At 36.6% G+C, this 14,136-nt stretch overlaps 1 protein-coding gene and 1 non-coding gene across 2 annotated transcripts in view; one reads left to right on the top strand and one right to left on the bottom strand.

Moving 5' to 3' along the window:
• The window catches only part of MARCHF5 (membrane associated ring-CH-type finger 5), a 49,913-nt gene that overhangs the window by 20,536 nt on the left and 15,241 nt on the right, over positions 1 to 14,136 (bottom strand). The window contains exon 2 of the mRNA XM_045878422.3: positions 11,245 to 11,447. Within this exon, the coding sequence (XP_045734378.1) occupies positions 11,245 to 11,447 (203 nt within the window). The remainder of the gene's footprint in view (positions 1 to 11,244; positions 11,448 to 14,136) is intronic.
• Positions 2,583 to 2,655, top strand: TRNAK-UUU (transfer RNA lysine (anticodon UUU)). The gene has a single exon. It is a non-coding gene; the product is annotated as a tRNA-Lys (tRNA).

Genomic DNA, 14,136 nt, shown 5'->3' with positions numbered 1-14,136 from the left:
TATAGTGGCGCCTGGGTGGCTCAGTCAGTTAAGCATCTGCCTTTGGCCCAGGTCATGATCCCAGAGTCCTGCGATCAAACCCCACCATCAGGCTCCCTGCTCAGCAGGAAGCCTGCTTCTCCCTCTCCTGCTCCCCCTGCTTGTGCTCTAATAAACAAAATCTTAAAAAAAAAAAAAAAAAAGATGGTGTAGCTATATTATGTCTAGTCTATATTATCATGTCTATATTATATACAAGTTTAAGAAAAAAAGCATTATTGTGGATAAAATAGTCATTACTTAATGATACAGTGTTGAACTCACCAGGATATTTTATTTCTAACCTAAGGGGTAGGTCAGCAAGTGATGGTTTTTTAGTCTTTATTCCTCATATGTAGTTATGATATTTTCTTTTTCAACAAATAAAATATTTTATAATAACAGAGAAAAAAAATACCTGAGTGAACATTCTGCTGAGCTTTGATCAATGTTAAGGCAGTAGATATAATTAGTTCTGTATATTGATAGCAGCATGCTGGCAAAGGCAATGGAAAAGCAGGCACGCCAATACACTGTTGGGAAGATTAAATAGGTATAATCTCTACAAAAGCCAATTTGATGATATCTATTAACGTTATAAACGCACATACTCTTTGATCCAGCAATTCTACTCCAGTCATTTATCTTAGATATATTTGCGCATGTGCATAAGATTATTTTACGCAGTTGTTCTTGACAGCACTGTTTGTAGTAGTGAAAGATTAGAAACAGCCTTTATGTCCATGAACAAGACTGGTTATAGAAATAACCATACATACATCTGTGTAACGGAGTATTATGTAACTGTAAAGAAAAAAAAGCTCTTTATACACTAATATAAAAAGGTATCTACCATATATTGCTGAGAAAAAAAGCAAGTACAGAACATGATCTATAGTATACTTGTCTATAGTATTTTGACATATAATCTAATTGTGCTAAATATTCTATTTGCCTCTCCAGGTTTACTGCTCATCTTTCTCCACTCTGCTTTGTGCACAATTTGCCAAACAAATTGCATCTTCCAGGCAACCTTGTCCTCTAGCTTCCGATGTGTTCAAACAGTAAGTGGGATGGCTAAAAAATCAGAGGGTGGTAAAAGTGTCCCCCCACAGCCCCGGTTCCCTCACTACAGGCAGTTGGCATTTCTTTCACTAAAACCATAGACCCTGTTAAACAGCCTCTCTCCTTCTGCTAAAGCTCTTGTCAAGTTCTGTTAATAGCTCCCTTCCCTTGCACTTTCAGGCCTAGGAGTGGAAATGATTTCATATAGTTGCTGATTCCTGGGTGTTTTCCTGTCCCTTGTTTATTCCTTTAACTCTCCCCTAATATTTATTGCTTTTCAGGGTGTGGGGGAGAGAGAAGAGGGAAAAAAGTATGGGGGAGAAAAAGAGAAACATCCTGGAATAAAACACTGAGACTTCTAATAATGGTTGCCTCCAAGTAAGAAACTTACTTGGCATTAGGGCTGGTAGACATGGTAAAAAGATTTTCACTGAACACCCTGGTATATTCAGTATCTTTTGAAATTGGTCCATGTGAATGTATTATCTAGAGGGAAAATATATAAAGTAAACTCAAACACTTAAAAGAAACAAAAGAAAATACTAAGAGATACTGTAGTTATGGCATCTTTTCTTTCAAACATTTGCTATTCCTTGCCATGTCCAGCAGGGCAAAGATGGATGGACACAAAGGAAAAAGAGAATAGACCATTTGTTGGTGCAAGCCCCTAGCCATCATTTTGCTTCTTGCCATGTTTCTCCTTCAATTCTAATAGTATCAAATCTCTGAAAATCTTTACACACCATACACATAAGTTATTAACAGTATCTCAAATAAATTCAAATTCATACCACCCCTATTAGTTCTTACAGTACCTGAAACTACTTATCTATATGTGGCCTGGTAACTGACTCACTGAGTGACAGTAACAAGAAATTCAGCAGTTTAAAATCATGGCTCCTTCACTTACTGCTGGAGGCCCATGGGATTCCATTAAATAAATCTGCTGAATCTGTTTTCTTATCTGTAAAATAAGGACAGTATCTAACTGTGCAGAGCTTGTGAGAGGTTTAAATAAAACAGCACAGGCAAAGTGACCCACATAGTGTCTGGTAAATAGAAGCCTGTTAACAAATGATAGCTATTAATATCACTGTTAATATTATTTAAAAAAAATAACATCACAAAATGAAGTAAATTTTATTTGCTCGATTCTCTAGGAAAGGTTTCTCCCAGAAGTCATCCCTCTCATCAACCCTAGCGAGTATCTTTCTAAGTTTTACACTCCACTTAACATTGGATAACCACCAAATGTTAAGATTTTTTATTTTTGAGTTATCTCTATACCCAACGTGGGGCTCTAACTTACCACCCCAAGATCAAGAGTCACATGTTTTACTGATTGAGCCAGCTAGGCACCTCTAATAACCACTTTTTGAGGATGACTGCTATCTTCAACCCTACACAGAAGTTTGAATTAATGTTTAGTTCAGAAAAACAATAAAGAAATAAAAACAAAACTGTAATAAAAATTTAACTTGAAAGTAATCTAAGGGGGCACCTGACTCGCTCAGTTGGTAGAACATGTGACTTTTAATCTCAGGGTCGTGAGTTCAAGCCTCATGTCAGGTGTAGCCTACTTATAAAAAAAAAAAGTAATCTAAGAATATACCAATAATCTATGAAGACATAAAAAAGAAGTGGCTACACTAATATCAGTTAAAATCAACTTTAAGACAAAAATTATTGGAAATAAAGGACATTTTGGGGCACCTGGGTGGCTCAGTCGGTTAAGTGTCTGCTTTTGGCTCAGGTTATGAACTCGGGGTCCTGGGATCGAGCCCCTCGTCAGGCTCCCTGCTCAGCAGGGAGTCTGCTTCTCCTTCTCCCTCTGCCCCCCACTATGCTCTCTCTCTCTCTCTAATAAATAAAATCTTTAAAAAAAAAAAAAGGGACATTTTATAATGGCAAAAAGGACAATCCATCAGTAAGATATAACAATTAAGAACACATATGCACCTAGCAATAAAGCCTAAAATATATGAAGCAAAAATGGACAGAACTGGAGAAACAGACAATTCAACAATACTTGGAGACTTCAATATCCTACTTTCCATGAAGGATAAGTAAAAGATCAACAAGGAAATAGAGTAGATTTGAAAATACTATGAACAACTGGATATTTACAGAATACTCATTGTTCTCAAGTGTACATGGAATATTTGTAAGAATAAACCATGTTAGCCCACAAAACAAGCCTTAATACATTTTAAAGGACAGAAATCAAAGTATGGTCTCGGATCACAGTGGAATAAAATTAGAAATCAATAACAAGGACATCTGGCAAGTTTACAAGTATGTGAAAATTAAACGACACACTTCTAAATCATCAACGGGTCAAAGAAATCTAAGCAGTGCTTAGAAGTTTATGGCTGTAAGTGACTTCATTAAAAAAGGAGAAAGCAAAGAATGAGAAGACAACCTATAGATTGAGAAAAAACATTTGCAAAAGACATAATCTAACAAAGGAATGTCATCCACAATATACAAAACACTTAAAACAGTAAGAAAACAATCTGATTTAAAAAATGATCAAAAGATTTAACAGACACTTCACCAAAGACATAAAATTACAAATAAACACATGAAAAGATGCTCTACGGATGTCATTAGGGAATTGCAAATTGAAACAATGAGATATCACTAAACATCTATTAGAATAGCTAAAATCCAAAACACTGACAACACCAAATGCTGACAAGGTTATAGAACAAGAATTCCTTGCTGTGGGAATGCAAAATCTCAGCCACTTTGAAAGACAGTTTGGCAGTTTCTTACAAAAGTAAACATACTCTTACCACATGATCCAGCAATCACGCTCCTTGGTATTTACCTAAATAAACTGAAAACCCATGTCCACCCAAAAACTTGGAAACAAGATGTCCTTTAGTAGGTGAATGGATAAATAAACTGTATATCCAGACAATGGAATATTATTCAGTGCTAAAAAGAAATGAACTAAAAAAAAATAAAAAAATAAAAAAAATAAAAAGAAATGAACTATCAAGGCATGAAAGACATCGAGAAATTTTATATATATTTTATATACATTCATATATATTACTAAGTGAAAGAAGCCCCAATCTGAAAACGCTGCATTCTGTATGATTACAACTATATGACATTCTGAAAAAGGCAAATATGGAGGCAGTACAAACATCAGTGGTTGACAGGGGTTAGGGAGGAGGGAGGGATGAATATGTGGAGCACAGAGGAATAAAAATACTATGTGTTATACTATAATGGTGGATATATGTCATTATACATTTGTCTATATCCATAGACTATACAACCATCGAGTGAATCCTAATGTAAACTATGGACTTTGGGTGATAATGAAGTGTCAACATAGGTTCATCAATTATGACAAATGTATCACTTTAGTGAAGGATGTTGATAATGGAGAAGGCAATGCATATGACGAGGCAGGGAGTATACAGGCTATTTCTGTACTTTCTTCTCGATTTTGCTGTGAACCTAAAACGGCTCTAAAAAATAAAGTCTACTAAAAAACAAAAACTCAAACCAATAACCTAACCTTCTACCTTAAGAAACTAGAAAAGAAAAGCAAACTAAATCCAAACCAAGCAGAAAGAAGGAAATAATAAAGACTGGTGTGGAAATAAATGAAATAGAAAATGGAAAAATGGAGAAAAATCAATGAAGCCAAAATCTGGGTCTTTAAAAAGATCAACAAAACTGACAAACCTTTAGCTAGACTGACCAAGACAAAAGAAAAAAGATTTGGGGCGCCTGGGTGGCTCAGTTGTTAAGCGTCTGCCTTTGGCTCAGGTCATGATCCCAGGGTCCTGGGATCGAGCCCCGCATCGGGCTCCCTGCTCCGCGAGGAGCCTGCTTCTCCCTCTCCCACTCCCCCTGCTTGTGTTCCCTCTCTCGCTGTGTCTCTCTCTGTCAAATAAATAAAATCTTAAAAAAAAAAAAAAAAGATTCAAATTACTAAAATTATGACAGAGGGGACATTAATATTAACCATATAGAAATAAAAAGGATTATAAAGGAATACTACAATCATAGGTCAACAAATTAGATAATCTAGATGAACAAATTCATAGAAAGACACCAATTACTGAAACTGACTCAGGAAGAAATAGGGGCGCCTGGGTGGCTCAGTTGTAAAGCGTCTGCCTTCAGCTCAGGTCATGATCCCAGGGTCCTGGGATCGAGCCCCATGTCCGGCTACCTACTCAGCAGGAAGCCTGCTTCTCCCTCTCCCACTCCCCCTGCTTGTGTTCCCTCTCTCACTGTTTCTCTCTGTCAAAATAAATAAACAAAATCTTAAAAAAAAAAAAGGAAATAGAAAATCTGAACAGACCTTTATAACAAGTGTAAAGATTGAACTAGTAATCCAAAAACTTCCTATAAAGAAAAGCCCAGGACCATATGGCTTTACTGCCACCAAGCATTTAAAGAATTAACAACCAATCATTCATAAACTCTTCCCAAAAAATGTAAGGAGATCACTTCCCAACTCAATCTATGAGGCCAGTATTACTCCAATACCAAAACCAGTGAAAGAAATCACAAGAAAACCACAGACCAATATCCATTATGACTACAGACAGAAAAATCCTCAACAAAATACTAGCAAACCAAATCCAGCAACATCTAAAATGCACTAAATGCCATGATTAAGTGGAATTTGTCCCATGAATGTAAAGTTGATTTAACATATGAAAATCAGTGTAATATACCATAATAACAAAGAACAAAAACCACATGATCATCTCAACAGATTCAGAAAAAGAATTTACCCTTGCATGTAAAAACACTCAACAGAAGTAGAAGGAAACATTCTCAACCAGATAAAAGCCGTATGAAAAATTCAGAGATAAAATACTTAATAGCAAAAGATTGTTTTTCTCCTAAGATTAAAAACAAGACAAGGATGTCTGTCCTAACCACTTTCATTGAAGTACTGGTGATTGCAACAGAGAATGAAATTAGGCAGAGAATGAAAGCGAGAGAATGAAATAAAAGCATCAAGACTGGGAAAGAGGAAGTAAAACTATATTGACAAATAACATGATCCTGTATACAGAAAATGCTTAAAAACTATCAGAACCATTAAAAGAGTTCACTTAGTTTTAGAACACGAGATTAAAATATAAAAATCAACTGTGTCCTATACACTCACAATAAACAATCTGAAAATAAAATTATGAAAAAAAATTCCATTTAAAAAAGGCACAAAAAAGTGAAATACTTAGGAATAAATTTAACAAGGCAAAAGACCTGCACACTGAAAACTACAAAATATTGTTGAAAGAAATTAAGGAAGAAGAAGCTAATGTGAATCAGTCCCTGCTACTCTTAGGAATCAAGAACTCTGCCCTTGAGGGGCGCCTGGGTGGCTCAGTAGTTAAGCATCTGCCTTCGGCTCAGGTCATGATCCCAGGGTCCTGGGATGGAGCCCCAGAGCCCCACATTGGGCTCCTGCTCGGTGGGGGGCCTACTTCTCCCTCACCCTCTGCCCCTGCTTGTGTCCCTCTCTGTCAAATAAATAAAATCTTAAAAAAAAAAAAAGATACTGTTAAAAAAAAAAAAAAGAACTCTGCCCTTGATACTCTCCTTTGAATTCTTCTGTTTGGATAACCGATATTACTACCTGATCTTAAACTTCATGGAAATGCTTTATTTTTAATAAAAGACAAACATTTTCCAGCTGGTATTCTCTTCATGTTTTAAGGTAATGCTTCTTAAATTTAACATGTACCTAACTTATCTGATGACCTCATAAAAATACAGATTTTGATTCAAAGAGAGGATGGGGTGGGGTGTTAAGGTTTTTTCATTCCTAACAGCTCTCAGATGATTCCAATGCTGCTGGTCCTCATAGGACACTCTGAGCTTTTTAAGTAGTTGCATACATGCAACTGGCCTAACTCACTAGCAGAAAGAAGAAAGCAAACCCTAAGATGGGTGACAAAGTGAGAAGAATGAAAGTCTGAGGAGTCTGCTAAGTTTTTCATAACTAAGCACAATATATTCCCTATCAATAATTAACACACACCACCCCTCCATTCTGACCACCATTAAGTACTAGAAAAGTCGCAGATTTGGCAGCTACCCAGCCAGACTGAGTTTAAATCCATATAAAACTTAAAATACTTGCTACACAGAGATCATCCCACTGGAATGTTAATCATCACCTCTTCCTCTCTGCATATTCTCTTATCTTATATTCCTTTGTCTAGCCAGTGTCTCTCACATGTTGTTTGGAGACCAAAGGTAGTCCCTGCCAATCTATTAACTGGTCTACAAACAATTTGATGAAAAAGTAATAAAAATTTTGATCACAAACATTTCCCAAATTTGAAAAGTAAAATAATGAATTTCAAGAAAATTCTTGTAAGTTCTTAAGTGTTATGTTTCCAGGGTCACATATACTCTACAAGAATAGTTAAGGAGGGACTGTTTGTTTCAGCTAACACACCTTCACATCATGTGAGTTGTTTACACTGGTTAAACATGTATTTTGTTAATAACATCATGTGTTAAATCCCAAATTTAAGAAAGAGAATGCGTCAAATGTTCACTGCAGAGTAAAAGTGATAAAAACACATTTAACTCAGAATGTCATAAATGATGAACGGTATAATATCCAGAGTGAAAATAGTGTGATCTAGGAATGGGCTGTGACCAGTGAATTAGGATTAGTGTGCACAAGGAGACCTCCTTGTTCCCACTGTACTGTAACATATTATTAAACAGGGACTGAAACGTTATAAAACAGGGACAAGAAGCCACTGAAGCTTTCATATAATTTTCAACCACTCCAGCCTGCAATCAAAGCCTGCATTATGAATTTTGTCACTGAAAACAAAGATTAAAAACTGCAGTCAAAGGAACTTCAACTTATTTTAACAAAAACAGGTATAAATGGTCAGTGCAAAATTAATCATGAATATGCTAAAAGAGAAAACAATCTGCTGGCAAAATTCTATCATCAGATGACACTAAAGTACATCATATGTTTGGTACACAGCAACGAAGAACAATTACTATCACAGATGTATGTTCTTAAATATTTTGTTTTATGGCTGAAAGAAACCAGTAGTGTTCAGAGTATGAATCAACTGTTGGCATTTACATAATACGTAAATCAAGAAATATATGCAACTTTTAATTGATTATCAGTGAAAACATGCTATAGAGAAGGGATTTTCTTTTAACCAACAATTATTTTTGAACTTGACTTGAAAAGGTATACTGGGATCAGGGCCAAGAGCACTAGCCATCTGTGTAGCAAGAAAGAATATGGCACCTGAAAGCTAATTCACACATGGCTTCATTTACAGACAACAGCTGGCATTTGACAGTAAGTCTTGTGTTCTTGAGTCACTGTTAAAAACGGCATGGAAGGGATGCCTGGGTGGCTCAGTCGGTTAAGCGTCTGACTCTTAATTTCGGCTCAGGTCATGATCTCAGGTTTGTGAGACTGAGCCCTGTGTCAGGCTCCATGCTGGGTGTGGAGCCTGCCTAAGATTCTCTCCCTCCTTCTCCCTCTATCCCTCCTCCCTGCTTACAAGTGCATGCACGTTCTCTAAAATAAATAAATAAATAATTTTAAAAAAGGATAAAATATAAAGACCAAATCATAATATAAATGGCTTAACCAAACAGAGTCTGACCTTTTCAACGTCTACCCATTTTCCTTCCTTGCTGTAGGAAAAAAAATCAATGCCTTAGTATTAGGTATACCTAAAAATCATATTACCACACTAGTCTGAAAATTTATTTCCTAGAACTGAATACAACCAAAAGGACAGATTTACCCACTACCATCTTCCAAAATGAAATATTCAGCTTCACTGCTGAGTGCCATTCATTTGTCAACTCAGTGCCTCATCTAACAATGTATGTAATGTTCAGTGAGAATTCTTGCAATAATTTTTGTATCCATCCATTTAAACATCTAAAACATCTAACAGAATCATCCGGTACTTGTTGCTATTCTCAAAAACCTATAGCTGAAAAGTGGGATTATCAGAAGAATTAAAGAGTAGGAAAAGAAACAGCTGAATATGAAACCTTTGACTTTAGTGAGCTAGGTATCAGTATGGTCAAAGAATGCAGCAGTAATTGCTTTTCCTGATGTTTAAATTATTTTAGAATACTGCTTTAATATTATCGTTGACTCTTGAACAACATGGTTTGACCTGTGTGGTTCCACTTATATGTGGATTTTTAAAAAATAAAATAAGTACATTATAAATGTATTTTCTCTTATGATTTTTTTTAATTTTTTTTTTTTTTTAAGATTTTATTTATTTGCGAGAAAGAGAATGAGAGACAGAGAGCATGAGAGGGAGGAGAGTCAGAGGGAGAAGCAGACTCCCCGCTGAGCAGGGAGCCTGATGCGGGACTTGATCCTGGGACTCCAGGATCATGACCTGAGCCGAAGGCAGTCGCTTAACCGACTGAGCCACCCAGGCGCCCCTCTTATGATTTTTTAAAAATACTTTATTTGAGAGAGAGAACAGGAGCAGAGGGGAGAGGGAGAAGCAGCCTTCGCTGCTGAACATGGAGCATGATGTGGGGCTCAATCCCAGGACCTTGAGATCATGACTTGAGCCGAAGGCAGGCGCTTAACTGACTGAGCCACCTGAGCACCCCTCTCTTATGAGTTTCTTAACATTTTCTCTTCTCCAGCTTACTTTATTATAAGAATACAGTATATCATACATATAATATATAAAATATGTGTGAATCAACGTTTATATTAGCGGTAAGGCTATTAGTAAAGTTTTAGGGGGGTCAAAAACTGTAGATGAATTTTTAATATTTTTATTTTTTAAGAGAGAGCGAGCCCACATGAGTGGGAAGGGGCAGAGGGAGGAGAGAATCTCAAACAGGCTCCAGGCTCAGCATAGAGCCAACACAGGGCTTGAATTCACGACCCTGAGATCATGACTTGAGTGGAAATCAAGAGTTGATCACTTAACTGACTGAGCCATCCAGGCGTCCTGCTGTGGGTGAAGTTTTAACTGCGTGGCGGCGGGGGGGGGGGTGGTCAGTACCCCTAACCACTGTGTTGTTCAAGGGTCAACTTTTGGATTACTTTGTCTTTACCTAAAATCTGTGGTGTACATGAAGACCCATCATGTGGTCCACAAATTCTAAATATTTGAGAAACACTACTTTCTCTACTACTTTCCTTTCACAAGAAGCTATTATTTCTTCCTTCATATTCCTTATGAATTATGCTAGAGAAATACAGACAACCAAGGAAATTTTATTTGCCCTTATTAACTGTCTCACATTAGAAAAGCACTTCATTATCAGCATTTATGTTTTTTTTTTTAAAGAGGGTCTTATTTCAGTATGTACAGCACCTAGAAAACACACATCTAATAATTATTTCAAATTTCTCCTTAAACTCTCCTCCCCCTGAAAGTCATTCTTTGTCTGACCTTTCCAGAACCCAAAGTGCCTTCATATATCTCTTGATTAGTCAAGGGTGGTATTAAAAATGTTTAACAACTGGTATGGCATAAACACCAAATAGAGACACCAGTTCACAATCACATGGCTGTAATGGAACATGGTAACTAAATATCAGCCTTAGTTACAGCTTCCTTTAAATAGTGTGCTCTACTTTTTTCAATGTTAACCCTATTCTAAAAGATCTTTGGTTATTCCTCGCCTGCCAAGTTGCAGAAAGAAGAAAGCAGTTTTCATGAAGGACAACCACATAAATTGGATTCCAAAGATGAGATTAACACTATTAAGTCTTTAACTTCCCTACTTTTATTCCTTAATAGAAGAATTAAGGATAAGTATTAGAAAGAACACATTGTTGTTTTCTTTCTCCTACATCAATGGTCTCCAGAGAATAAGGCTCTTTTGGTCAGCTTTTTTATTAAGGCTTTGTTATTTGGTTTTATCCACTGAATGAGATGTCTAAGTTTTTTATCCATTCAACCAAAATAAAAACATTTAACACACAAATGGGTGGATTTGAAGATATATTAAGAATAATGTAAACTGTTAGAAACATTTAGAGAGGAAACAACAGAATGAGAATAGAGAAATTTACAAAGAAACAAACAGATTGGTCACTTTAAAATAAACCTGAGATCATAGAGTTATGTAAAATAACATCACATGTATCTCTGCTGTTTTTAAGGATCTGCTTACCCAACTTTGGAAAAACTATTAAGTATTCAGCATTGCACTGAGGACATGCCACTCTGGCTGTACTGTTTCCTCTTTGTTTTTCATCTACCCAGCGCTGTAGACAAGCTTGGTGAACCCATTTTGTAGATCCTCTGCACCTGCATGGTCTCACCCATTCAGCTGTTCTATCATCTTCATCAGTGGCAAAACATACCCAGCAACTTCTGTAAATTAAAAGAGAAATAATGTTATCTTTAAGACCCCAGTCGCCTTTGCAACCTAATTCGCCATTGTAGCTCTAACTTATTGGGATGAGCCTACTATTTTATATCATAGAACCTCTACTTTACATTTAAATACTGAGGAGACAAAACAATCAATACATTTCCAGTAGAGGAGTTTCTTCTTTTTCTTGTATTCTTCTGCAGAATCTTGTGTTTTCTGAATTTTGTTTTTATGTAATTTCCTCCATCTTTCTAATGATTCTTCACTTATGAATCAGAGCATAAAATGACAACCCTCAAGCTGCTTTTGTTTTATAAGACCTAATAATTCTTTGAGGAGTGGTAAGCACAGGAATATGTGAAATTCAGTATTTTCCCCACTTCAACAGCACTAACCTCTTAACCTCTTCAACTTGGAAAACTAAAGTATTACACAAATAATTTCACTATGGTCTCATTCAATTTTCAATTGAGGAAAAAAACCATTTCTCTTCCTGGTAAAGTATGATTATGAGAAGAAAGATCATTAAGTTTTAAAAAAGAGCACAAAGGGGTCGGACGCTTGATTTGGCTCAGTGCTCAGTGGGAAGTCTGCTTAAGATTCTTTCCCTCTTCCTCTGCGCCGCACCCCCCTATTGCACACACACTCACTCTCCCTCCCTCCTCCCTCCCTTTCCCAGAGAAAGATAATCTCCAGCAGACTCCCCACTGAGCAGAGCCCCATACAGGGCTTGATCCCACAACCCTGAGATCATGACCTGAGATGAAATCGAGAGTCAGATGCTTAACGGACTGAGCCACCCAGGCACCCCTAAAAAAAAAAAAAACTTAAAAAAAAATAGAGTACCTCATTAAGTCTAATTTGTTCTTGTGGGATTAGGTTGCAATTCTTTATTTTTTCTCCCAATTGACACAAGCTTTGACACTAATTTCCACTAGGGCAAATACAATTTAACTCAGTGAGACCATTCACTCCGCCCCCTATTAAAGTTTGTACAATTGTAAACTGCTAATTAAGGCTTGCTACCTACTGTGTACTTTTCATTTAATTAGATAAGTGGCTTCTGTCAGAACAACTAGCTTAACTGCTCAATGGGAAAGACTATATAATCAGGTACTATAGATGTGTGAGGTCTCCTCCAGTCCTTGTAGAACAACAAATTTTAATTGTGTATTCCAATTAAAATTTTCCAATTAGAATAGGGAAAAAAGCTTAACTGAATTCATGGCAACAACATCCAAAATTGTGATTTTACTCAGCTTTCAAATTCAGTCAGGTTTCATATGACTTAGGTAAAAATGGTAGGTAGGTAGTGTTTCTTTAGCACTCTGACCCACCTCAGCCAAGCTGTCTGGGCTCTCATACTATCCTTTTGTTATCCAAAAGTGTCCCCTCCTCCTCTCCATCTTTTAAAGTTTACTGTGGGAAAATATACATAAAATTTACTACTTTAACCATTTTTAAGAGTATAATTCAGTAGTATGAAGTGCATTCATACTGTTGTGCAATTATCATCACTATCCACAGTTTGACTGGGATATATATAATCTGAAGTTTTCCACAAAATTTCAATTGACAAGTAGAGAGCAAACAGACTTGATTAACTGAGGTGTTAGTATGTATGTGACCCACACTGAGGTAATTTTGTAAATATATTTCTATACTTCCGGGAAATGAGAGATATAATTTTGGTAACAACACATAGGCAGAATACTGAGACGCGTTCTAAGTTCTTCTAAGTTTTTCATTTCAACAATGAGCATATGTAGCTAAGTACATCTAGATTAGCATGATTAATCAGTATTACGGTGAACTAATAAAGACAATTTCAGTCACCAGGAAAAAAATAAAATGTAAAAATATATTTACTCAGAACTTTTTTTTTTTTTAAGATTTTAATTATTTATTTGACAGAGAGAGACACAGCTTGAGAAAGGGAACACAAGCAGGGGGAGTGGGAGAGGGAGAAGCAGGCTTCCTGTGGAGCAGGGAGCCCGATGCGGGGCTCGATCCCAGGACTCTGGGATCATGACCTGAGCTGAAGGCAGACGCTTAACGACTAAGCCACCCAGGCGCCCCCAGAACAACTTTAATACTAGGTTGAACCAAATGAAATTGTCTGTATTTGTCTGCTTTTGACCTATATAAATGGCAATTTCATATTTCAATCCAATGCAAATACTTGTATAGCTATCTATATTCCCCATAAATTCTAGATAGTGTTAAGGTTATTTTTCCCAAAATTTTATTATGAAAAATTTCAAACTTTCAAAAAAAGCTGAAAAACTGTTCAGTGACTACACACATTCTCAATATCTAGATTCTGTAATTCTTACCATTTTGCTTTATATGTGCTTTACTACATATTCATCAATCCATTTTCTTTTTTTTTAAAAAAGATGATGTAACATCTTTTTTTTTTTTTTAATATTTTATTTATTTATTTGAGACAGAGAGAATGAGAGAGAGAGAGCACATGAGAGGGGGGAGGGCCAGAGGCAGAAGCAGGCTCCCTGCCGAGCAGGGAGCCCGATGCGGGACTTGATCCAGGGACTCCAGGATCATGACCTGAGCCGAAGGCAGTCGCTTAACCAACTGAGCCACCCAGGCGCCCTCCATTTTCTTTTTTGATGCATTTCAAAGGTGAGGCATCAGTATACCACTGAACACTTTTTATAGTTTTACTTT

Source organism: Mirounga angustirostris, unplaced genomic scaffold (genome assembly GCF_029215605.1).
Source record: "Mirounga angustirostris isolate CCGP_5_RB_7025 unplaced genomic scaffold, mMirAng1.0.hap1 SCAF_6, whole genome shotgun sequence".
Taxonomy (NCBI): Eukaryota; Metazoa; Chordata; class Mammalia; order Carnivora; family Phocidae; genus Mirounga; species Mirounga angustirostris.
This window is presented reverse-complemented; position numbering and strand designations above follow the sequence as displayed.